The sequence below is a fragment of the Lampetra planeri genome, chromosome 20 (assembly GCF_965212315.1).
Source record: "Lampetra planeri chromosome 20, kcLamPlan1.2.h2, whole genome shotgun sequence".
NCBI lineage: Eukaryota > Metazoa > Chordata > Hyperoartia > Petromyzontiformes > Petromyzontidae > Lampetra > Lampetra planeri.
In genome coordinates, this window is record NC_136126.1 from 7496746 (window position 1) to 7523871 (window position 27126).

At 43.4% G+C, this 27126-nt stretch overlaps 1 protein-coding gene across 1 annotated transcript; it reads right to left on the reverse strand.

The window, feature by feature from the left end:
* Positions 1-6531: 6531 nt before the first annotated feature.
* TMCO1 (transmembrane and coiled-coil domains 1) lies at positions 6532-27049 on the reverse strand. The gene is made up of 7 exons (XM_078603463.1): positions 26497-27049; positions 14678-14755; positions 13692-13751; positions 12817-12863; positions 11913-11980; positions 9633-9777; positions 6532-7368 (listed from the first exon to the last, which is right to left on the reverse strand). Exons 1-7 carry the CDS (start codon positions 26564-26566, stop codon positions 7270-7272), a joined length of 567 nt encoding a protein of 188 aa, XP_078459589.1. The 5' UTR covers positions 26567-27049; the 3' UTR covers positions 6532-7269.
* Between the last annotated feature and the right edge of the window lie 77 nt (positions 27050-27126).

Below are 27126 nucleotides of genomic sequence, written 5' to 3' on the forward strand. Positions count from 1 at the left end.
TATATAGCCTGACGTCAACCACACGGGCTCAAGAATAACACGCCCAACGCGTTTGATCTTCATCTTCCAGGCCACACAAACTGGGTTTTTTTTTTACACGCCAGCCAATGCGTTAATTGTTTTCTTGGATCATACTGCCACCACGCGGTGAAGGAGAGAAACTCTGGATTCATTCTTCTTCTTTGGTTCTTTCGGTTAAGTCACGTCTAAAGATAAAATAATAAATTAAATAATTGCATATTACGACGTTTCGATTGCAACACAAGCAATCATCATCAGGTATAAAAGAAAGAGCAACAAAAATCTAACTAGAAAACTATAGACAGACATACAAGCAGACAGACATCACAAGGACACACAGAGAGAGGACACATATCGGCGTGTGTGTGTGCACCTGGACAGATCGACAGATTCCGTGGCTCGATCTCCATCCATCCCAAGCAGTCTCGTGTCTGAACCTCATCATCGCGACACTGCAACTCGGTGCTGGGTGGCCCATTGCCATGAAAAGTTGTCGGTCGGATTTGCGCAAATCGCATCGTGGTAGGATTTGCGGTGTCTCATTCCGACTGTGTTACCGTAACATCTGAATTATTGACTGCACTCATATTTAATTTGTAGAGGCGTATAGACGATATAGCATGTGATACTACACTGTAAATACACGTGGAGGGTTTGCACTGTATATTAAAGCTTTGGCAGAGTGAGCAACTCTGGTGACTAATGGCACACAGGCTCTTCTTGAGTGTCCCTTCACAGCAGATGGCCTCACATGAGTGAGAAGATTCAGTAGCGTGTTGTTGTCGTAGGGCAGGGGTCGGCAACCAAAATAACAAGAAGAGCCATTTCTTTACAATTCGGTACAAAATTCAGTATTTCAAGAGCCGCAATGCATCTATGTGCATACGCACATATCGTCAAGAAGCAGCCCGTAAAGAGCCGCATGCGGCTCCGGAGCCGTAGGTTGCCGACCCCTGTCGTAGGGCATGTACATGCAGGACTCGTGTGGCTATCTGCTGCTGGCTGAGGGTCTCCCCACGCCTTGCAGGACCGTGAGGGATAGCTGAAGATGAGATTTAAATTATTTCGCCTGGTGTACAGGAGGCCGTGGTTCGATCCCGTCCCTGACGCCTGCTGTATATTTGGAGTTTGCGTGTCTTTCTCCGTGGTCGCGTGGATTTTTCTCCGGGTCCTCCGGTTTTTCTCTCCACATTTAGAGTATTTGGTTGCTTTATATTTCCACGTGATAAGCCACTTCGTTGGGCTTTCATTTGTGGCCAGGTCGCTTCTGAAAACGCGCTGGTTAGCTCAGTGGGCCTTACCTGATAAAAAAAAAAGTTTATAATTGTAATAATATCGTAAAATACATGAAAAAAAGGTATACAGTATTCCAATTAGCTTTGTGCCTGTCTGGCCCTCATTTTGCCACCCACTTCATTGTTCAACATTTTTCATTTTTAAAACCTTTATATTAAGTTCGCTTGCTTGCTTACGACCGTGCAAATCTTTCGGTCGTTTTTTAACCCCCTTCCCGTGATCCAATCGAGCTGACATTTTGCACACAGACTCGTTGTGCGTGACAATTAATGTTCGTGAAACAATTTTTCCAAAATGTTACACTTTTTAGGACAAAAATATTATATTTAATTACCAATTGCTTAATGGTGCAATGCAATTATCTGATCCATAGGTGGCAGCCATCTCAAGCCAGCGGACGAGAGGACTCTAGCCGCCACGCATATAAAGGATTTATAGTGAAAAACTTTGTTTTTACGGGTTATACTTGTTTATGCATGGCCTACTACGTGCACATTATTATTAGTTGAACGCAAAAGGTATACGCAAAACATAACACAACATAATCGTGTGCATCCTTGTGGAGAGTGAGATCTGAGAGTCATCACTGCGGAATGAAGGCCTCCTCATGGTGCCCCATCCCTTGTCAAAATATCTATACTGGAGGATTCCGATGAGCTATAAATCTCTTTTTAACAGATGTCCAGTAGGGGCAGGTCAGAACGTTACAACAACAATAGAGTTACACGACAGGAGTGCAAAGTATAGTAAAGGTAAAAAAATCACGTACAAATATATACTAATAAAACTAAACTTTTTATCTTAATAATAGGGGTTTTCCCCTTTTTTCTGGCAACAAAACTGAAACCTTTTTACAAGGATCCATGTCTGCATTAACCACAATGCTTGCAGTCAAAATGCAAACAAAAAACACACTATCTATATATATAAAATCGCAAATCTGTCTGTCTGTCTGTGTGTGTGTCTGTGTGTCGCCGGACCATACGCAGTTTCATTGGACGGCGGTTGCCCCTGGCAACGGGTAGCGACGCATTCGCTGCCGGGTGGACGCCATTTTTAATTCCCGTTAAAAATATGCGCACGCATTAACACGCGACTCTGAGGTAAATTCATCAAAGTTTCACGTCCTCTTCACTCCCCTCCCACCCCAATGTGTGCAATTACTATTATAGGGTCGGTAGATAATAAAATTATAGCGATTACACAGTATTATTGTAGCGCGGGGGGGGGGGGGAACGGCACCCGTACCCAGCCTCAGCCGGTTGGGCAATTTAGGCGAGGCCGGAGGCTCTGCACGGCACTAGGCCTCGACACCCACCACGCGACTCTGAGGTAAATTCATCAAAGTTTCACGTCCTCTTCACTCCCCCCCCCACCACAATGTGTGCAATTACTATTATAGGGTCGGTAGATAATAAAATTATAGCGATTACACAGTATTATTGTAGCACGGGGGGGGGGGGGGGGGGTAACGGCCCCGGTACCCAGCCTCAGCTGGGTGGGCAATCTAGGCGAGGCCGGAGGCTCTGCACGGTACTCGGCCTCGACACCCCACCCGTGTCAAGCGACGACTTTGTGGTATAAACTCGATATACCCAGCGTTGCCCGGGGGGAAAATACATTTAAAATCTTATGAAAACTTTCAAACATTACATACCAATGAAAAAACAACTGTCTAATTACTTTTAAACCCGACGCGCCAAGAATCGATTCTTTAAATGTTGACTGTACAAATAGTCATTATGCTGGGTGAGCGTACTGCCAGTCTATAATGTAAACTGTAGCCTGCTTATTAAATTGGGTGAGTGTACTGCCAGTCTATAATGTAGACTGTAGCCTGGTTATTAAGCTGGGTGAGCGTACTGCCAGTATATAATGTAGACTGTAGCCTGGTTATTAAGCTGGGTGGGTGTACTGGCAGTCTATAATGTAGACTGTAGCCTGGTTATTAAGTAAAGTTAGTCAATTTGTAACACGTAGGCTTTCGCGACCATTATTCATAAGCAACGTTATTGGGTTTAGATCGCCTTATTTATTAATGTGTTGTAACCCTCCACCACCCATCACGGCCAATCAGTAAAAAAGTGTCCCGTTGATAAAAGACTAATAGTTGGTAGTGAGGGGAACATTTTATTTTGCGTTAAAAATGCTTTAAAAATACACTAAACGCTCAGGTAAATTCTTCACTGCGTGATGTACCCCCCACCCCGATGCGTGCAGTGATTACTACTATACATTTGCTAGATGCTACCACTATAGGCCGTAGATATTACTGCACAGCGGCCGAGGAGATCGTGGCTGGAGGGGGGGGGCAGGGGTAGCAGGCCATCTGTGTATATATGTTAGGTTATTAAGAAATATATTTTTCACCCGGGCAACGCCGGGTACTTCTGCTAGTCTATATATATAAAATCGCAAATCTGTCTGTCTGTCTGTGTGTGTGTCTGTGTGTCGCCGGACCATACGCAGTTTCATTGGACGGCGGTTGCCCCTGGCAACGGGTAGCGACGCATTCGCTGCCGGGTGGACGCCATTTTTAATTCCCGTTAAAAATATGCGCACGCATTAACACGCGACTCTGAGGTAAATTCATCAAAGTTTCACGTCCTCTTCACTCCCCCCCCACCACAATGTGTGCAATTACTATTATAGGGTCGGTAGATAATACAATTATAGCGATTAGACAGTATTATTGTAGCGCGGGGGGGGGGGGGTAACGGCCCCGGTACCCAGCCTCAGCCGGGTGGGCAATCTAGGCGAGGCCGGAGGCTCTGCACGGTACTAGGCCTCGACACCCCACCCGTGTCAAGCGACGACTTTGTGGTATAAACTCGATATACCCAGCGTTGCCCGGGGGGGAAAATACATTTAAAATCTTATGAAAACTTTCAAACATTACATACCAATGAAAAAACAACTGTGTAATTACTTTTAAACCCGACGCGCCAAGAATCGATTCTCTGAATCGCGCAAAGGAATCAAAGGTTCTAGATTCCTTTAGATTCGGACGATTCCCGTTTACTATAAGTTGGTTAAAGTCGATATAAACTGCTACGAACGGGAAATATCCGGCGTTTACCGGGGCAAAAATGTAATTAAAAACTCCTGAAAAAATTACAAAAAAAAAGAACAATGAAAATGAAACTCTATCATTCAAAATGTAAACCCACAACATGCCAGGAATCGATTCTTTGAATCGCACAAAGGACTAATCGAAGGTTGTAAATTACTTTAGGATCGCGCTTCCTGTTTAATATAAGTTGCTTATAGAGTTGATATAAACTGCTACGAATGGGAAATATCCGGCGTTGACTGGGGCAAAAATATAATGGTGAGGGCGGTTGTGAGTGGCGATTGTGAGTAGTGATTAGTGAGTGGTGAGGGGAGGTTGAGTGGTGAGGGTGAGTGGTGAGGGTGAGTGTTGAGGGTGAGTGGTGAGTGGTGATTGGTGAGGGTGTGATTGGTGAGGATGAGTGGTGAGGGAGAGTGGTTAGGGAGAGTGGTGAGGGAGAGTGGTGAGGGTGAATGGTGAGGGTGAGGGTGTGTATATATGTAAGGTTATTAAGAAATATATTTTTCACCCGGGCAACGCCGGGTACTACTGCTAGTGATAAAATATTGGCATTGTCCTTTAAACTGATTGGTCCACACCAGGGACGGCTTTCTTTTGAGCCTCGACCCAATTGGTGCTCGGCCAGAGGACGCCAAAAGGCGCGTCTTTTTATCTTACCAGCTAAGGCTCACTGAGCTATGAGCGTCTTACGGTCCTGTGATTCCATCGTTCTGTGCCTACAGTGGTCATTCTGCGACTGGTGACCCCTATTGACGTGTCCTGCCCAAGCCTCTTTGCTTCACGGTCGATGTCTCCGATGAGCGGTTGTCGCAGGAGTTGACGGGGTGGCTGTGGTGGCTTTGATATGGCGCCGCGGTGGGCCGGCTGCTAAATTGGTCGTGGGTTCGATCCCGACCCTTACACGCCTGCTGTATATTTGGAGTTTGCATGTTCTGCCAGTGGGCGTGTGGCTTTTTCTCCGGGGTTTCCCTCCACATTTGTTGAGAGTATTTGGCTGCTATCAATTTCCACATAAGCCACTTCATTTGGACTATCATTTTGGCCAGGGTGCTTCTGGAAAAGAGCTACATAGCTGTGGGCCTTACTTGGTAAAATGCTTTCTTAGATGTCTCGGTTGGACTGGGATCAAACAGGCTCCATGCTGTGCGTGCTGCCTGCAGAACGTTAACATTTTCTTGGTTCTTTCGGTAAAGTCACGTAGAAGGGAAGTAATAAAATAATAAAATAATTCTCACGACGTTTCGGCCACAACGCAAGCAGCTTGTTTTATTTTTATTATTTTATTACTTCCCTTCTACGTGACTTTACCGAAAGAACCAAGAAAAATAATTCTCACGACGTTTTGGCCACAACGCAAGCAGCTTGCGTTGTGGCCGAAACGTCGTGATAATTATTTTATTATTATTATATTACTTCCCTTCTACGTGACTTTACCGAAAGAACCAAGAAGATGAATCCCTGCAGTCACGAAAGCTTTAAATCGGAACGTTTACATTATTGCATAAATGTCCTAGAGCTCTAACACCTCCTGTTAAAAACAAGATACCTGTGAGTCCACTACTGAAAGCCTCATGATTCCATGTCAGGAATGGGGTTGTTTGACCATACCGATTCATACTGGATGAAGGGAAGGGGAGGATCGGTACAGATATTACCGATGTTAGCCATGACCGGGAATCAAACTCCGAAGTTCTTTCCGCAGTGCGTTAACCACTACGGCACTGATCCACCCCTGTCCACAGCAAAGACAAAAATCCCACCTCTAAGTTTGGCACGGCGCATGACGGGTGGGTGTGGCCAGTTGCACGCTCTCGGTCGGCCGCCTTTGTCTTCCTCGTGGCGATTTTTACACATGGCACCAGGTAATGGTTCAGATAATCGTCAGTTTTTGGTGGCCATGAGAGGAAATGGAATTCGGGTCGTCGAACAGTGCATCGCGGTAACGACTACATTACCACTTCCCACACTACACTGTCTCGACTCTTCACAAAAAAAGACAAGCAACAACCACGTTTTTTTTTTACGTCAAATCACATTTTTAAAGGTTTAGTGTTTCGAGAAGCTCGTTTTTAACCTCTAGACAACCGTTGTGTTTATAAAAAAGCACGCTTGTATTAAACATTGCAAAATTCACTATAGAGTAAAAATGTAAGATGTTTATTTTGCGGTCTGCCATACATAACAATTATTCGGATGTGACGAACGTTACGAACTTTATAAAGTACAAAATTACATAATGCAGCATTTAAGGGAAACCCCCATTGTTTCAGAGGTTTGGGAAAACAAATCAGAAATGTTAATGAACTAATTTCACATTTAAATAGAATTCAATGTACTTATCTATTTTTTCAGAAAGGGGAAACATTTTAAGTTTGGTTTGAGTACATCCACTTTTTTGCTCGAAATATCTAAATCTGGTCATGTTCGTGAATTATTCAATCGTGTATATAAATCGTGTAATTGGGGATCAGTCTAAGAGAGCATTATGTATAGTTGTGTAAGTTAGAGATACCTGGGCATATGATGTTGATTTCAAGGTGCTCAAGATTTTATTTAAACTTCACAATGCAGCATACAAACCCAGCAATTAAGTGACTTCCAAAGAGCCAGCATCTGGTGTATCGAACAGCAATATTGTTTATACAATTACGACCTATCAATACATTTATTATTTTACACAACTGTCTAGATCCTTCTGATACATCTCTGTAGTGGCTAACTTTCACCCTACAATTTAGGATGGACGTCACGTGCAGGTGACTTTCCCAGTTGCGTGATGTCAAGTTTCCACTGCTGTACACGTGTCTTGAAGAGTTTGTATTTTCCTTCACAACACCATTAGGAAGCTCTTGCAGTCCTCGTAAATGCAGGCATGACTTTCACGAAAATTTCCCAGCCTGAGGAGGTGGTCCCAGGAATCCTCCAGCTTGCTTGGTGGCAGCACGCGAAGGAGCCAGTCCCAACAGCTTCTGGATGTTCTGGCGGTGAGAAGTGCAAGCATTACCCCCCCCCCCCCATCATCATCATCATTATTAGCCAAAACTCTTTCAAATTAACAATACAGTAAAACCTTGGATTGCGAGTAACTTGGTCTGCGAGTGTTTTGCAAGACGAGCAAATTTTTAAAATAAATATTAATTTGAATAACGAGCGAGGTATTGCAGTACGAGGAGTACGTATACGCTTTGTCTGCCGAGCGTCACGTGATCACAACTGATATACGAGTGCTTTGATATACGAGTGCTTTGGATTACAAACACGTTTCTGGTACGAATTATGCTCTCAATCCAAGGTTTTACTGTACTGGCAAATGAAATAGAAAGGCGCATATTCATTATCTGAATATCCATGCAATACTGCCACCTTGTGTATACAAGTAGAGTGCACACAAACACAGTGGATGAACCAAACAGAAACAGGCAATGTCTTTGCATGATAAATAATTGAGCCCTTAGTCAATCCACTACTGAATGAAGACCTTCCAATGCTTTTTAACCATTTCGGGCGTTTCACTAAACTTCACCCGGCTGGTCAATGTGAACAGTTGAGCACTACTTCACTGGTCAACCACTGTCCACCAACACCAACGAACGGGCTGTCAAGGAGAACCGGTCCGTTTCGGGAAACAGGAAGGGACTCGAATTACATGGCAAGTGTGGCAACTTTTATTTTAATACACCAAAAAAACTTCCCCGTACGAATGTTTCATTCTGATGCCATTTGCATGGGGGACTGCGTTCAACAAATGTTTAGAGCCACGAGTGTCATGCTGCGATACCATTCCCTAATCGTGCATGGGGCCGTCTATAAATGACGTCACGCACCGGGGGAGGGGTCAGACATTTGTGTCTGGGGGGGGGGGTTGAGAAATGTGACGTCACGTAAAAATGCGCAGCTTTAAATAAAAATAGAATTGTTATAACAACACTAATTGTTATAACAACACTCCTACAACATCAGAGTGCAGCGCCACATTAGATATGCACTACAATGACAATAGTTTAAAGCGATTTGAAGCATGTTTTATTTTCAAAATGGAAATATGGTTTTGGGGGTGGGGGGCAGAGCTTTGTGACATCATATTTGAGGGGGGGTCTGACTTTGTGATGCCGTGTGATGAGGGGGGGGGGGTCAAAAATCGTCCAAAATTGCGTGACGTCATTTATGGACGGCCCCCAATGGCAAAACGAATGTCTTTTATATTGTTGCAAACGGAGCTACAGGTGACCAATTCCACCTGCAGCTGTTGTGGAGACGCCGAGGTGAAAGCAGCGCATGAGTCAAGGTCCACGAATTGCTTCTCATCAAAATTAATTGCTTCTTATAAAAACGAGAAACAATTAAATTTGGAAAAGTATAAGTTACTCAACTTACACGAAGAAAAAAGTACCCCGAGCTGAGGAACGTCTCAAACATCATCATGTAAACACAGCGTAGGTGTAATATGATGCAACGTTATTTTAAATGGAAGGCCTCCCCTCCAGTAATAAGCCAGAATGAAGTGAATATGACGTAGCGCATTACCAGATTCTAATAACGGCAAAGAGGATAATGTGGGGTCTGTCCCAGTGACTCGTTAGGAGAGTGGTGCTGCTCTCTCCTTCCCACACGACCGCAGTCCACATTGAAAAAAATGAGAGCGCTTTGAGGGCTGAAGCTCTGGTTGGGGGGGTCACTACACAATTTAATTCAACCAAGAGGCACATTTGGGCTAAGGAATACAATGTACAGGTAACAGGTACGAGTAACTGGTAAACTTTGTCCGCTTTCTCGTGTCTCCATTTGATTTTGGTGACTCCCTTCCGAAAATATCTGAAAAATATAATTCTTGAAAATGTGATGTGTTTGAATTGTGCGCCAACTTCTATACACACTTAAGTTTCAAAATAATAATAATGGGTGGGGGGGGCTTGTAAAAAATTGCGGGTTAATATCGTTTTTTAAAATCTGACGCCACACGTGGATTCAGCACCCTTGAAAGCCTCAAAGTGCAAACTTTCACGGGGTATCAGTTAAAGTCCAAAATATTTACTCCTATAATTTTGGAGGACTCAAAAAGATGCAATTTTAGTTTTCAGATCTTGTAATCTCATCCTTCAAAACCTCCAAATATACAACTTACATCAGCCTGATTTAAAAAAATAATAGTTTTAAAACCTTCAAAGGTGTGAACAGATACACGAAAAGTGGAGAGGCATTCACACCAACACGTGCAGGGTGAGGGTGGGTACATTATATGAACCTGGCGGATGGACATGGTGCAGAGGATGTAGAGGAAGATGAAAGAGCAGTCCGTGTAGTCCTCTCCCAAGAGGTTTCGGTGGGAGAGTCCCTGTAGCCACGAGAATGGCACGAACGGGAGCTTGGCCACGACGCGGCCCTCAAAGCTGCGCTCAAACAAAGACAAAGATCCCCCCTTTAGACTGTAACAGACTGCTGGGGCAAGCGCTGTTAAAGCGAGTACCTATGGGGGCCAGCACGGCACATGAGGGGGTGGTTGGCCAGCACCACACCCGGCCGGCCACCTTTGTCCCCCAAGTAGCAATGTTTACACATTGCACCAGGTACTCATTTGAGGCTGAGTCGATCTAGGGGAGGCCCAGGACCGGTTCAGAAAATCGTCACTGGTGTTGGCCGTGAGCAGGAATCGAATTTGTGTTGCTGGGCTCGTAACGCTGCACGCTAACCAGTACACTACCGCTCTCCACAAAGCTGCGGTCACACACACGCACATGTGAAAGACACAAAGGGCCTCCAACCACCATAGCTGCAATTGAAATACATGTCAATTTTCTACGAAACTAAAAACGAGCTCTCATACTCTGATGGTGCATTGTCTTTGAGTTGTGTGCCTTTTGGCGTCATCTGGTCCAACCCATGTGAGACTAGGCTCTAAGGAAAGCTGTCTCGGGTGTGGACCAATCAACTTCAAGGACAGTGCACATTATCAGTTATGTTTTTTGTTTGCATTATGACTGCAGGTATTGTGGTCTATGCAAAAATGACTCCTCGTAAAAAAGGTGTCAGTTTTGTTGCCAGATAAAAGGGTAAAAAACCAATTATCATAAAAACGACAGGGCAAAACTGCTAAGGCCTGTAGGTGAGAATAGCATGGTTGGCTACGTACGGTGCGAAAGAAGTTCAACACACATACAGATTCACACTTTGGTGAGGAGCCCTATAAGCCTGGCAGACCGCTCCTTCTCAGTATAGCCAACAAGTGAAACACACCCTTACCTTTTTTAGTATACAGACCTTCATATCTCAGTGCCCTGATATGTATTTACAACTTTTGAATAGGAAAGCCTCGCCTCTCTACCCCATACTCCTTGATGTCAGCAAGTGTTAATTTAATGAAGAGTTCCACTCAGCCATTTCTTTGAGCATGGAAACTTATGATGCAATCTTTGGGATTATCCCATGTTCAATTACAAATAAAAGTAAGTTAAAAGATGAAATAATAAATAATACAAGGGTATCCGATGCCATAAAATACAAAAAAATAGTTCCATCTGCGTTTTTGGCATCTGGACCAAAGTTTTTTAGCAGCATTTTGTTTTAAATGCCTGTGGCCAAATCAGCCAAAATGCACATAATCTTGAAAATTATAATAAGCTAAGCAGAGTTGAGCCTGCATTGTGCGTGGATGAGAGACCACCTGAAACAAAAAGGTTTTGGTTATAGGGCGGCAGAGCTACGTAGTGGGCAGCAGTGCAGCAAAAATTCGTTAATGCTCCGACGTCTTTGTTATTTTCCTCCCCCAACCTTCACTGACCGGAGTGGTGAAGTGTGGTCAAACAGCCCTCACGACCCGCACGGCACGCAGTGGATTGATGAAAGTGCCGTGCATGTGCATTTGTTTAAACTGGTGTAGGGGTGTGACGGGAGGGAAACTGACAAACACAGGGGTGTCCACATCCACGTCCGCAAACGGTTAACATCCTGGGGGGCTGTGGGGGGATGCTGGGATCCCACACAGCCCCACCCCTCGGTGGCAAATTGGTATAAAAGGCAGGGAAGCGAGAGGGCTCGTGGTTCAGTGTTGGGAAGCTAACCAATGAAGACTGAAGACCGGCATATAGGCCCTGGAACTCCTCTGACTCGCCGTCCTTCTCAGGACCGAGCAGGGCAAGCCAGTGGCGCGGCCCCAGAGCCTCAGAGTCGATGTTCTTCTGAGAGCCGGCTCTGTCTGTCTGGCTGGGTGTCGTGACCTGTGCCGGGTCAGATAGCCTCCCCTAGCACCCTTCGCGGAGGACCTGGGAGCAGACCAGTTGGGCAGATAGCTCTAGGGGTGTATCCCAGTCCAGTACGGCTGAAGGGGCCGTTACCCCTTCACGTGTTGTATACGTTGCCCTGTGCCGAGTGTAAAGTTATAATAAATAGTGTGCCTCGACTACACCGTCTCTGTCGCCTGTGAACCCACGACACTGGCAAGCTTTGGGACCGATTTCAACTTTGAGTCTCATTGGCAGGGTGGGCCTGCTGATATTTATAGAAGCTTGAGTAACTCAAAACCACTTACATGGAGTTGAACATGCCCATGAGCGCTGTGAAGCAGAATCCAATGGCGAGCATGGACTTCATGCGAACCTGCAGGGGGGGGCAAACGCCTTCACGTTACGCCAGCTTTGAGCCGCTTTGCAGTGTTCATCACAGCCGCTAAAAATATTCTCACCGCTTGAATTTAAAATCGTCGATTTCTAGAACCTTTTTGCGCTCACAGTTGCGACGTTTAATCGATTAAAAAATGTGTCTTTGCGAACTTTTAAAATGTTTATGCGAGTATCAAGACATTAAGCTTAAAATGTACTGAAGCCACCGCAGCGGCATTTCCCTTAAGTAAGCACCTTAGGCCTGTTTGATAGTCTGCAGTGTGGCAGCTAGTAATGATGCGCTAAAAATAGAGTCTGTTCTCCTATAACGCGTGTTTTCATAACACGAATTGGACATAACGTGATGAATGTATTCGAAAGCACTTTTATGAGGATGCAAATTGGATATAATACGATCGAGTGAACAGAACTATGCCGCGCAAGTAGGAATAAGCGGTTCTACGGATGCCTCGGCGTAGCGTCACACAAGGCGGGATTGCTGTTGGATGCTGCACACGCACCTCAGTCTTTGTTCAGCCTGCGTATGCACCTCAAGTGTTATTGCGGATTGTGCTTTACCCTATGTTATATATGATTTATTATTCCGCGGTGTTCTTCAGAAACGCGTTATAGGAGAACAGACTGCACTATGTTTTGTATTTACAATATACCAAACAAGGCCCGAGCCAGCTTTCACACGAGTTGCATTCTGTGTGGACACTTGCACGCTTACGTTTTCCCTTGGACGCCCTAAAAAATGTCAACTTCACGGTTTCAAAAAGAGAAATGAACATCGTGCAATGCGGCCGGAGATTAATCGGGCCAATGGATTACCATGGAAAGATCCCGATTGTTGTTCTTGAGTTTCTCTTCTTCTCTTTCTGTACAACGCACCCAGGGTGAATGAACAGCTGTTTATAGAGCAGCATTCAGATGTTCTTGGAAGTACTGACCAGTGTCGCGTTTATATGGGTCACATGTTAGCACACACAGAGAGACAACTACGTGTGCATGGATGTGAAAAAGGAACCCACAGACAAAAAGCACTGGACCGACATTTTAAAATACAGATTAGGCTTGGCATGTACAGAGGGAAATGTTTATTGTAGCTCATTTGGTTTGTCTATTGTTTTCAAAGCCAAATGTTAGGCACTTTGTGTAAGAAAAGTGCCCGCCCCGTTTTTAGCCACCTCCAATTTAAGTAAAATTAAAATTGACTTCACTTAAGGCAAACATTAGTGAATAAATACATGGCTATGCTAACATGAGATGGTACTCCTCCAGAGATTAGATAAATTACATTTGGTGTACTGCATCTCCATGCCGCTTTTATAACAAATATCCAGGAACCTAGTAGGTCAAAAAAACCCAACTCAGCCACATTGTTCAAGTGTAGAAAAATCTAATTAAATTTTAACAAAAGCTACTTTTCCTTACTCAATCAGTAAATTTTATGTCGACATGGATCTTTGTTAAAATAAAAAAATGACAATTTTGGAAAATAAATGTTAGGTCAAACAACCGCCATGACCTCCAAGAATGGCGTGAAAAGGTCTTCCAACCAGCAGTGGCCTGACAAAGGGCCTAAGTACTTCGCACTGTGCGAGTGGTTTATAATAATTATCTAATCAGTAACCCTCGTGAGTGGCTGCCAGGCCGCCCAGTGGAGCTCTCCGATTGGTGCTCGAGACGCAAGTTGTCATACGCACCAATTTTCTTCTTCTGCTGTTTTCCCGCTGACTCCGTTATCGTCTCTTTCCGCTTCTCCACTGACAAAAAAAAATGGAACAAAGTACAATCGTTGTCATGGGGTGGCGGGGTGCAGATAATTAATCAAAACTCACAGGCATTTAAACAAATAACCATCACCACCACAATGTGATGCTTACAATAGCGATTTATTCAGTACTAAAAATGTTATTCTCCCACCTACTTTTCCCTCACTAACTTTTAGTCTCTGCATTAAAATAACATTTCCCTTCTTGCCTACGATCTCCTAATGCACATGCCTTACTTCATGTACAGCATCTTGGGATGTGGTCACATCTCAATTTAAATTGTATTGTAACAGTGTTGGCTTAAAAATACCTCCAGCTCTATATACTGGGGTGCACAACTTTGCCAAATGAATATTTAACGGTAGACAGTCATTTTATATTCATCATCATCATTATTATTATGCCTGTTAATCCAGAAAAGCCTCACAAAGTTTCATGACTCGCTTTCAGTAAGCTCCTGCCAAGTTTTTGCAGTCAGGGCGTTACGATTGCAATGCATAATCATAGCCAACTTGTGGCCAATTCTCTAATGTTATGAAGACACTAACACTATAATGTCCTACTTTAAACATGTTCTTTAGAATTATGTTGAACTTATTTCGCCCTATACGTAGCAAACCACACTAATCAGAGATGCAGGGAAGGACAACAAACTAAACACAAAAAGCAGTTATAAAGAAATTAGTTTTCAATCTAGATTTAAAAGATCATAGCTCCAGTGGCTTCCTAACATCGGTAGGAAAAGCAATCCAGACAGCCGCAAAAGTGCATCTGATGGCTCGTCAAAATCCATTACATGGATTACCAGAGTTTGCGCGATCGTTTATGCTCCTTGTAGTGTAATTGTCATTACACCACAATGCCCCCAGTGTGTAAACTGATGCATGGCTGCCAGTGTACGTATGGTCGTTACTCACATTTTTTACTTTGTTTCTCCACCTCTGCTTTTAGCTTCTTGTACTTCTCTGTCCTGTACACGAGGGCCCAGGTGATTCCTGCGTGGAAGAAACCATGGCGAGTCGTGTGAGCGGGTGACATCCGAGGTGTTGGTGGCGCAGCTCCGTCAGGCAATGGAATTTTTATTAATTTGACTTTGCAGAGGATTAAGCAACAACTGGCGACATTCACACACGCAATCAGACTCGAATAAAAGTTAGAATATGATATGTAATCAGTGCTACAGATACCTTCAATCTTATTGGACAGAACGTTGGCCATTTCTATAATTTTTCAACAAATCCCGTGTTAATAAATTGTCATTCCTATTATGTTTAAAAATCTTTCCCATTAAAAACAAAGCTTATACTACGTGGGGTTATAATAAACAGGGCTTGATGGACCACTTACGATGAAACCACCAGCATGCAACAAAATGATCATTGATCAAACATTCTACGCAAATATTTTCACATTTGTGGGAAATGTCTGAGAAAATCTAAGTGGTTCAACAAGCCACGGTACACTGTTATTATTTGTTTGGATTTATTATTGTTTTGTACGATTACTATTTATTTTGTGCAGCATAAGAGATAGAATGGATGTGAGTACTGTGTATTTCGGGTGAAAAAAAACACAATCTGGAAACAAAAACATTCCACAGCGTGAGAGCAAAAAAACTGAATGTAGGCCACCATCACCACGTTAACTCCATTTCTATTTCATCGCGAGACATTTTTCTGTTCATAACACTGTGCAAAAATGTATGTACTGTACTTGGACAAAAGGGCACCAGACGCATGAAGCAAATCGATGATGAAAGTCTCCACACATCACTGTCTCTGAAACTAAATAAAAACTAAATCACCCTTGATAATTGGTTCTTTACCCTTCTATCTGGCAACAAAACTGACACCTTTTTTTACAAGGAGTCATGTTTGCATAGACCGCAATACCTGCAGTCATAATACAAACAAAAGAACATAACTCTGATAATGTGCACTGTCCTTAAAGTTGATTGATCCACACCCGAGACAGCTTTCCTTAGAGCCTAGTCTCATATGGGTTGGACCAGATGACGCCAAAAGGCGCACAACTCAAAGACAATGCACCATCAGAGTATGAGAGCTCGGGGCAAGCATCTACACTATGGGAACCTCATTTGCCAGTAAAAATATGATAATTGGTTCTTTACCCTTCTATCTGGCAACAAAACTGACACCTTTTTTTTACAAGGAGTCATGTTTGCTTAGACCGCAATACCTGCAGTCATAATACAAAACAAAAGAACATAACTCTGATAATGTGCACTGTCCTTAAAGTTGATTGATCCACACCCGAGACAGCTTTCCTTAGAGCCTAGTCTCATATGGGTTGGACCAGATGACGCCAAAAGGCGCACAACTCAAAGACAATGCACCATCAGAGTATGAGAGCTCGGGGCAAGCATCTACACTATGGGGAACCTCATTTGCCAGTAAAAATATGATAATTGGTGTTTTACCCTTCTATCTGGCAACAAAACTGACACCTTTTTTTTACAAGGAGTTATGTTTGCATAGACCGCAATACCTGCAGTCATAATACAAAACAAAAGAACATAACTCTGATAATGTGCACTGTCCTTAAAGTTGATTGATCCACACCCGAGACAGCTTTCCTTAGAGCCTAGTCTCATATGGGTTGGACCAGATGACGCCAAAAGGCGCACAACTCAAAGACAATGCACCATCAGAGTATGAGAGCTCGGGGCAAGCATCTACACTATGGGAACCTCATTTGCCAGTAAAAATATGATAATTGGTTCTTTACCCTTCTATCTGGCAACAAAACTGACACCTTTTTACAAGGAGTTATGTTTGCATAGACCGCAATACCTGCAGTCATAATACAAACAATGTGCATACAGTGCACATTATCAGAGTTATGTTCTTTTGTTTGTATTATGACTGCAGGTATTGCGGTCTATGCAAACATGACTCCTTGTAAAAAGGTGTCAGTTTTGTTGCCAGATAGAAGGGTAAAGAACCAATTATCATATTTTTACTGGCAAATGAGGTTCCCATAGTGTAGATGCTTGCCCCGAGCTCTCATACTCTGATGGTGCATTGTCTTTGAGTTGTGCGCCTTTTGGCGTCATCTGGTCCAACCCATATGAGACTAGGCTCTAAGGAAAGCTGTCTCGGGTGTGGATCAATCAACTTTAAGGACAGTGCACATTATCAGAGTTATGTTCTTTTGTTTGTATTATGACTGCAGGTATTGCGGTCTATGCAAACATGACTCCTTGTAAAAAAAGGTGTCAGTTTTGTTGCCAGATAGAAGGGTAAAGAACCAATTATCATATTTTTACTGGCAAATGAGGTTCCCATAGTGTAAATCACCCTTGTTAGCTGTAAAATAGCATCTCCATTGGATAAATCGATATCCGACAGGCCCCCGTGTGCTGGTCCTGGCGTGACTTACAAGGTCACAGCAATAGTAATTTAATTAATTAATTATTGTATACTCATGAGAATAGGTTTTCCCATTTTTTTTTCTGGCAACAAAATAGGTGTTAAGATGTTAAAACAGCAAACCAAAACCTTTTACAAGGAATCATGCCTGCATTAACCACAAAATTGTGGTCAAAATGCAAACAAAAAACACTATGAATATATGCATTTATTTGAAACCGATTGGTCCACACCAGAGACAGCTTTCTTTTGAGCCTAGTCTCAAATGGTGTTAGACCAGAGGACGCCAAAAGGCATTTGAGACCAGGCTCAAAAGAAAGCTGTCTCTGGTGTGGACCAACCAATTTCAAAGACAATGCATAAATTATCAGAGTATGTTTTTTGTTTGCATTCTGACCACAAGTATCTGTGGTTAATGCAGACATGATTCCTTGCAAAAGGCTTCAGTTTGGTGTTTTAACATCTTAACACCTGTTTTGTTGCCAGAAAAAAGGGGAAAACCTATTCTCATATTATGATACTGGCAAAGGAGGTCCCATGATATTGTATACTTAATGCAGAAAAAAACCCTTCCCAAGCCAACCTACTTTGCATACATTTTTATAATTAACACCTTTTTCTGTTGGTAAAACAAAAGCACTCAGGCACCAAAGCTCTGGATGCTTCATTAGGCCTGTTTGGTTTTCTGAATGGTAAAGCCAAGTGATTTACGCTTTGAGACAATGCCATTCTTTTAGCTGGGAATTTATAGTGCAGTACTGACTGTAGAGACTTTAAGAGACAAAGGGAGAATTGTGTTTTTTTTAAATCAAAACGCTTGTCCATTACTTTCACAGCGCATGACAAATTCAAATTCCTCGGCACCAAATGACCAGTGGCCTCATTTGGTCATTCAACTTTAAAACTGTGGAATTGCTCAACTTGTGAATCGCGGGCTTCATGCAGTATATTTTAAAAGCACCGCGGTATGCAAGTCCCATAATACGATACGTTTATGAAATATGTGCATTGGGTGCATGTAAATTAAGCTCAGGGAAACTAACTTAGATTGATTAAGCGATATAAAAAACCCTAGTTGGCATGAATGGCCTTTTTTCTCCATTTTTATTTTCATACTTCCGATTTGTGGGCTACTTAAAAAAAAAGCAAGCTATTAACTCGATGCCTAAATACACCTACATTAAACTACAGCATCTGCATATGCTCCATATACACAGATCAAAAGGCATTAGATATTTTTTTTAATTGACTGCAAATTTACGTAGTAATTTTTTAATCCCCTGTAGGTTGTTGCGCATCATTAACCGAGGCGGCGGCGGGCGTGGCCCAGCGGTGTCCGCTAATCGCCACTTGTTGCAGAGGGGGTTTCATGAATTCGAATCCGGCAAGGCCACCCCGGTTATTACTGTAGGGTATAATGTAAGGGTGCCCAGGTGGCGAGATGTTAACTACCTTGCCTGGTATCCAGGAGGTCGTGGGTTTTGATTCAGACCCTGACGCTGTATTTATGGAGTTTGGATGTTTCTCTCCCCGAGGTTGCGTGGATTTTTTTTCTCCAGGTCCTCTGTCTTTCCCTCTACATTCATAAACATGTGTTTAAGGGTATTTGGCTCCTATAAATTTCTGCATAATAAGCCACTTCATTGGGTTATCATTTGTGGCCAGGTCGCTTTTGAAAAAATAGCTATATAGCTCAGTGGGCCTTACCTTATCTGGTAAAATAAAAATAGGCTATTGTTTAAAATATACACTCTCCGTCTACTTCACAGTGGACATTAAAGATCCCCGGACGCCATTCGAAATGAGTAGGCCATTGTGTGCTGGTTTCATGGTCCTCATTTTCCGAATTCGAAAATTATACCAAAACTATGCATGTAATTACGCATAGAAATCATCAGACTAATGCCCGCTTCCAGTGCAGGTGCCTTGTGCCACACAGGGGGGCACCTACAACCTGGGGCGGCCTTTTCAAAGTTTGAGATGAAATGCGATGAGAACATCTGACTGACGTCCTGCCGTACAACGTGCTATATCAAAAACAAATAATTGTTTATATAACTGTTGACATACATGAAGAAGCAGGGTATTGTATTCACACCGCATAAGCAGGTTAAGAGATCTCTCCTACATGCAGCAAATGCACTATCCCTTTCTCATGGGCTTGCCTGGGCGAGTCCACCACTGTCAGTGAGATGCATCCTCCGGCAAACTCACGTCCTGTTGCTGCTTGGCTTCTCTTAGCCTTGAATGACCTAAATACACACCCAAGAAACCTGACACTCCCCTAGGGGTGTTTACGTCTCTGCACAGGTTCCAACGATGGGTAAAAATTGAACACTTTCACTCAGCAGTCGGGAAATAGGTCAAAGCTGTCAAACACACCTAACCGAGAAATAAATATTTAATTACAAGGTCCCATGGACTGCATCGGAATTATGAAGCATTACTAATGACTCATTCCTAACACGAAAGCCCGAAAAATGCTTTCCTGCATCTATAAACGATCTACTTCCTTTAAAGTTTTACTTGTATGCACATCCTTGTTGCAACGTTACTATGTGCAACTTCTGCTGTCAATTCTTACACTTGTTTACCCACGGAAGCCTCGCTGAGTCTCAAGATTCTTTATCAGGAGGGTCCTGCCAAGTTTTCACAATAGGGAGGGGGGCAATATTTCTTTGTCTAATCCCAATTCAGTAATTAGCAAGTATCGATTTAAAGCTTTCGTGACTGCAGGGATTCATCTTCTTGGTTCTTTCGGTAAAGTCACGTGACTTTACCGAAAGAACCAAGATGAATTAGCAAGTAATTTTTAAGCACTGGGATGTTAGTCCAATACCAGTTACATGGTTTATTTTCAAAATTGGAGACCCATGTAGACCAGGAGAAAGAACATAAAACTCCACACAGAAAGGTGGCAGTCAGGAATCGAACCCAGGGCCCTTAATGCTGTGGAGCAAAAGTGTTACCGCTATGCCACCCTGTTGCCCTACATGTCATATGCTGCTGGTAAACTTCATGACAATAAAAACACTTTGGGTAAAAATAAAACTAGTTCTATTCATTTATCAGAAAGACCAACTTATCTTCAACTATTTATTCTCTACCAAATGGAAAAGCTCCACTTGGCAAATACGCTAAATACGCTTGACAACAAACCGTGCCTGCCGATTGGCTGAATGAGTGTCACAGTTTTGTTTGATGGCAGAAAAACTACAGTGAAACTATCGATTATAATCAATATTAACTTTGTCAATCCCTTGTGCCAAAGGCATCCCCACACCATGCGAGTTGTAGAGGTTGTTTAACCATACTTCACCACAATGGTATTGGCTGGTAAAGGGGGTGGAGAGGATACACTAGGGCCCGTATGTTTATGTATATCACTCACCACTGATACTTACTCCATGCTGGAATTGAACTCAGGTCCCTGGGTCCGTAGCAGAGTGCGCTAACCGCCGCTACGTTGCTCTTATCTGCTCTGATATGGCGGTGCTATTTGCAGATACAATGATATACGTTATGCACGGATTGTACTCCTCTAATCCGTGCGGAGGTGTGCGGATGACAGGGTATGTCTGCCATCGCCTCTGGGTCCCTTCCTCTTATCTGTGCTTGGGCATCTCCAAGAGGACCAACGACATTCTTGGGGTAGGCCACTTCCGGGTCAAGTAAAATCCGCATTAGAAGCCGGATATGTGCCAAGACTACCAGGTTACTTGCTGGAAGTGTACTCCTCTTATCCCCCACACAGGGGGGAGAATGGAAGTGTGGGGACAATAGGAAGGTCTACAGAGTGATCTGTGGCCATGGTATTAGGAAGAGCGGATAAAGAGGAATTAAACTGTATAACACCTGGATAAATGTAGTTAGTCAAAAGTAAAAAAACCTGAACCAGCAATAAAACCATAACACTAGCCCCCAAAAGCTAAGTAACAAAATAAATATGCAGACAATATGCCTTCTTCAAATGTGTGGTCGCCACATAAAAAAATATATATACTTGTTTCACATCTCATCAGCCACAAGGCCTTTCAGCAGTATTGGTTCAACACAAGCAAGCTCATGTAATTGCTGCATCAATTGCAACATTTGCATATTTACTTCGAGCCAAAAACATTTATAGCTAGCCAATCTTGCAAGTGAATTGCCAATGACAAAGTGACTTCACTGCTTTGTCCAAGCTTTTTTTTTTACCATTTTCCTGTGAAAGCAGATTCACCGGTTATATTATTAAAATATTACTTTTAAACAGTGACAAGGGGCATTCACTGCTGCAGATGTAATATACAGTATTATCATTTTTTAATGTGACAATCTCAGACGATGGGGGCACGGTAATCACTCCGAAGCTTAAGATGGATCCAGCCAGGAATGTTAATTAAGCGACCGTCAGCAGCTATGATTATTCGCATTATCACCGTAACACTGCAATTACCACTGTATCGGTGACACTTTGCTTTTCAGCTGGTGCCGTGGGAGCGCTCTGCAAGAAAACGCACCGCCCATCCCTTCCATCACTGGCGGGCTCCCAATGTCACCGACCGTGTCCGTATCTGCCAGAACAGCAGCTGTGCTGCCAGCTGGAGCCGAGCCATCGAGTGTTCTCAACATACTATTGAGCGTCAAATATTCACGTCCGTGTGCAAGTTTGTGTCATGCACGTGCGAACAAACGGCCGGTGAAATTAAGGAAAACAGGATTTACAGTGTCTTCTTGGTTCTTTCGGTAAAGTCACGTAGAAGGGAAATAATAAAATAATAAAAATGAAACATAATAAAATATTTTATTATGTTTAATTTTTATATAAAGTCACGTAGAAGGGAAATAATAAAATAATAAAAATGAAACATAATAAAATATTTTATTATGTTTTATTTTTTTATTTCCCTTCTACGTGACTTTACCGAAAGAACCAAGAAGATGAATCCCTGCAGTCACGAAAGCCTTAAATCGAGGATTTACAGTGGTTAGATTTTTTATAAGACTTTATTTGAATCGTAGTCAATGCGATTTCCTGCGGCAATAAGCTTTAAGGCATTGCTCATCTCCTGTTTATAACCCGGAGCCAGTGACAGAAACTCCCCATTCCTGACAGGGGTGAGTAAATATCCACACGACAACCAATGTTGATATCCCCCAAAGTGGCACTCATTTTATTGACCCAGATTAGATGATGGGCTGAGTTAATAACCCCTAACCAGGAATTTAACTTACTACAACTTTCAGACGTGTAAGCTGGTCACTCTACTGCCGAGCCACATGGCCAGCTATGAACATGCTCTTACCAGGATACTGCCGAGTGATTTTCTTCTGGGAAGTGTCAAGCGCACAAGAATATTGGCATTCGTAACATCAAATGCTCACGTGGCAGCAGTTGAATGCACATGCCACAAATGACCATATCCATTGGTCTCAACACATCCCTTGGATACCAGATTGTCCAAATTCATGACATTCCCTAAAATGCAGGAACTTCTTTGCAAAAGTCCCTCTAAATGTTGTTACAAACTTCACAAAGTAAAGTCAGCAAGCTCTCTCAATTAACACTGGAGTCCAACCTGAACACGTTTTTTTATGTTCTATGGACTGTACACGTGCCATGTAGAGATAAAAGGAAACACACATTGAGTTCTCTGTGACGTGGCCAAGAGTTTAACGCAGCCTGATCTTCTCAGGCTGTTAAAACTGTAACCAGTCATTCACCACCAGCGATGAATAATAAGTAACCTTCTGTAAAAGCCAAAATTAATGCAAATGAAAACACCACGTTGTGATGGAATGGTTTCTAAAATAAATACATGAGCGGCAATGTAACTTAGACTTGAAATAAAATGCAGTTTGAACTCAAGGACATGAAGGCAAGATTGAGCGTTGTTAATGAAACTATGTATGTTGAACTTATTTCGCACCGTACGTAGGCAACCGTGCTAATCGGAGGTGCAGGGGAAGGTCAACAAACTAACCACAAAAAGCAGTTCTAAAAACTCATAGTAACTGGCTTGTCAAGAACTTTGTTGAAGTCCCGACAAAGGACCTGCCTTTGTTTCCCTCCACTCTGACAGTGGACCACTCGCTAAGCGTGTCCAAACAACACATGGAAGACGCTGCGGATATTTCCTTCATCAATGGAAGATCAAGGAATTCGCCAAATTGAAAATGACGCGAGGTGGTAAACCACCAAGAATATCACCGACACAACACATCACCCAACGCAACACGGATATTCTGGTGGAATGAGCAGACTGAGGCCACTCGGTTACCGTGGATGCCGTGGAACGGCTTACAAAATAAAAAAAATACAATTGAAGCCTTTTTTTTCTCAAACGCCATACGACAGAAGCATAGTTTGTGAAAATGTTGACTCTCTGAACGAAGTTTAAATATCACCATCACGTGTCCAAAAAGCTGCACACGGTAGCCTAACTTTACGTGTTAAAGTTTTGTGTTAAAAGTTATTGTTGCGAATGGCATTTGAAAATTAACTGGTAGCTTATCCGATGGCATCAGTTTTCTTGATGTATAGTATCAGTAACTCCTGTGTAAGTGGTTGGTTATGTGATAAACAGAGCTCTAAATGTGGAAACACTGCGTAAATCTAAGCTAGAAATAATTTGTGTATTCGTAGTGAGTTCGCAGACACGGACTGTACAACTGCACGTGCGACTGTGTACATGTATTTGTACGCGTAGTTTGATTGTGTATGTATATTTGTAAGTGCAGTGTTTGTGGGTATTTGTAGGTGCCATGTCTTTGTGTATTTGCATATGTATTATGTGTGTGTAGTGCGGCCTCTCACACTATAAACAGTTCAACATGCGTCATGAACTGTCAATTGCAACACTATTGGACCTCAGGGCTCAGTGGCTCTTTAAAACGTGGCAAGTTCACGGCCAGGGAGCGCGCACACACACGCACACACAAATATTCGGCAAGTAATTTTTTTTTCATCGTGTAATCTTTATTCTAACGTTTCCTGTCCGGGAAATTTACCAAACACATTACGTTTAAAGGATGATGACGGAAGAAGAAAAAATCATCTTGGCATGGATTTTGTAACGCCTTCCAATATGCTATAGTCATTGAGAGTGTTTAATCAAGTGATACGTCAGGAGGCTGTGATGAGGGCTGCCGATTTTTGGATCGTGGCTGCCAGAGAGCCCATCTCGGCTGGCAGGGCCGGGACACGGAGGGTTTTGTCTCCAGTTTTTGGGTAAAAATGTGATAAATGTATCCGGTTTTGTAAAGCTTAAGTCCCTAATCGATACACAACTGTATACTGTACTCAAATTTAGTTCTTATTGGATCTTTATGGACGGTGCATAAACGCTGGAAATTGTTAAAATGAGCCACGGCTCTTTCTCCACGAGTTACATTCATGCACCGCGTGTCTTTGGGGAGTCGGAAACAACATCGAAGCACCTTAAACGAGACAGAGAAAACCTAAAGATACCGTCAGACGACCCATAATAGCTCTCTCGCGACGTTACTAAATTGCAACATTCAAATGCGTGGGGGGCTAAGTCGCAGTGACACCAATGGGGGGGCTCTAAATATAAGGCCCTGACTGTAAATGCATTTCAAGCCAAGAATATTCGAGGTAATAATGAGCTGGAGTTGTCGATCGCCGCTGCTGACATGCTGGAAATGAACCCGAGTGTCTGGAAATCACTAATGTAATCCGCATTTGTACAATCGCAGTTCACACTTTCGTTCAAATAGAGCTTCCTTGAGTTTCAGTTGACATAACATATTAAGGAACGCCATTTCTTAAGGTTTTGTGTAGTGTAGAAGTGGTTCAATCTTAATTTTAGAAACTTTCGTGACTGCAGGAATTATTATTTGGTTCTTTCGGTTAAGTCACTTCTACGGGGAAGTTTTAAGCCTTATCCTTTTTCTCTCTCTCTCTTCTCTCTGCCTGTGTCCTCTCTTTGGAATGTTCACACTTAAATTCTAACTTAGCAATCTTTGAAATACGTAATCAACCAGGCTATGCGTTAATTGTGTGTTGACCGACCCTCTGTGTTGTATTACATTACATTTCGATATTTTACTAGGTTATTGAATTTTAGTTTGTCCTTCTGATTTTCAGGCTTGCTTGCCGTGTCATCGCACTTGCAGCACCTTGTTTTGTTGTCCACTCATTGATATGCAAATGTTTTCTCTAACCCCCTCCCTCTCTCTGCCTCCTCCCCCCTCTTGTCTATTTAAGGCCACCCCACAGAGATGATCACCCCTCTCTGTTACCTGTGTTGCTCTCTCTATGTATCTTGGTGATATCTGTCTGCTAATATGTCTGTCTATAGTTTTCTGGTTAGATTTTATGTCGCTATTTCATTATACCTGATGATGATTGCTTGTGTTGCAATCGAAACGTCGTATGCTATTATTTAATTTAATTTATTATTTTATATTTAGGGTAAAACCTATAATTGTTTCACAGGTTACCTTTTGTTAGAGGCTTAGTCCAGGCGTGGGATCCGGGTGACGGGGTGGTTAATGTTGACAGCTGCATCTAAAACTGATGTTCTTACAACCAATCTGTCTGGACAGTACCATCCTCGGCCTGGTTATCTCCATGAGAATGAACTCTTGAAGCGTGAGTTTATTTTGTTGACACCAGGTGTGGAATCCACACGAGAAATCGCCGAGGCATAACGTGGTATCGTTCGCAAAGAGTAATAACCCCCTGGGGTCACCAACATGGCACAACACAATAAAGGCCCTCTCATACTCGCGAATTATTACTTCGTCAAGGAAGCCGCGAACATTTAGGGGTCGCGTTGTCTCACATGCACGGGGGGGGGGGGGGTGCCGACTTTTAAAACATGGACAGTGAAGATAAAGAAGATAGTGAAGATGGCAAGACGATAGTGAAGACAGCGAGCGACTTTCTATGACCGAGGCCTAACTGGGCCTGGCGGTCTCGTTGAAGATCAGGTTACGTCAGCGCCATCTCACACAACAACCACAACAACAACCACAACAAAAAGCCACAAAACAATCCAGGACGCTATAAAAGCAATACCCCCCCCCTACCCACCCAGCATTAACTAACTCTTGTGTAAGATAAGTTGACAAATTAGCGACGAAGAACGTGATGTGAGAGTCATAGAGGGCATTGCAAAGCGAGTCCATGTTGCTCGACTCTTCCCAACCCTCGTCTCTTTGCCCACCCCACACGAACCATCGAGGTTGAAGTCTGACGGAATTGACCTCCACAAACCCCACAAGCTGAGACTCATCCAGCAGTGGATCGATCAAAGCTCGAGGAAGATTTGAGTGTGGAGATGATGGAGGTGAAGGGGCCTAAACGCAATTGTTGTGTTCGTCTCGTCGCTCACCTTCGGCCAGCAAGGCAGTGCAGACAGAGATGAACACGATGAGTATTGTGTCGGCGAACATGGTGGACATGATTTCGCTTCTTCTTATTATTGTTGTTGTTTGTCGTCAATTAAACGACGAGGAGGTCGAGAGGCAATAGATGGAGCCTCGCCTCGGCCGGCACCCACGCAACCCCTCAGCGAACGGGGAAAAGGGGAAATCGTGGCCGGTCCCTTGAATATGAAGCCGCGGACGAAGGTGTCCTCGGTGCCCGCCTGCTCCTTCGTCCGCTCGTTGTTTTCCTCCTCGATTTAGTGGCAATAACGAGGAGGAGGCAGCGATGTCAAAGCGCCCCCAGCCGTCTTAATGCCGAGAGATCGCTGGCCTCGGCAAAAAAAAAAACCCCAATTCGGTGCGAGGATGTCGCAGAGATCTTGGGGCTACTACGACGCCGGGTCCCACCGGGCCCCGCGGGGTCTCTGCGCGAGTTCGTGCGAGCGAGAGTCGCGGAGGGAGAGCGAAGCTGACGCCGCAGGAGCGACCATCTTGGTGAGGGGAAACTACCCGGCTGAGTGGACGGAGCGCGCGACCCCCCCTCATACACCCCCCCCCCACTTCATACCCCCCCCCCCACTTCATACCCCCCCCCC

Bases quoted from the DNA above. Each gene is read 5' to 3' on its own strand.
- TMCO1 (XM_078603463.1), bottom strand. From the start codon at position 26,566: ATGTCCACCATGTTCGCCGACACAATACTCATCGTGTTCATCTCTGTC. The intron at 14,756-26,496 runs GTGAGCGACGAG...TCTTCCACGCAG, and splicing joins CACTGCCTTGCTGGCCGAAG to GAATCACCTGGGCCCTCGTG. The intron at 13,752-14,677 runs GTGAGTAACGAC...TTTTTTTGTCAG, and splicing joins GGAGAAACAAAGTAAAAAAT to TGGAGAAGCGGAAAGAGACG.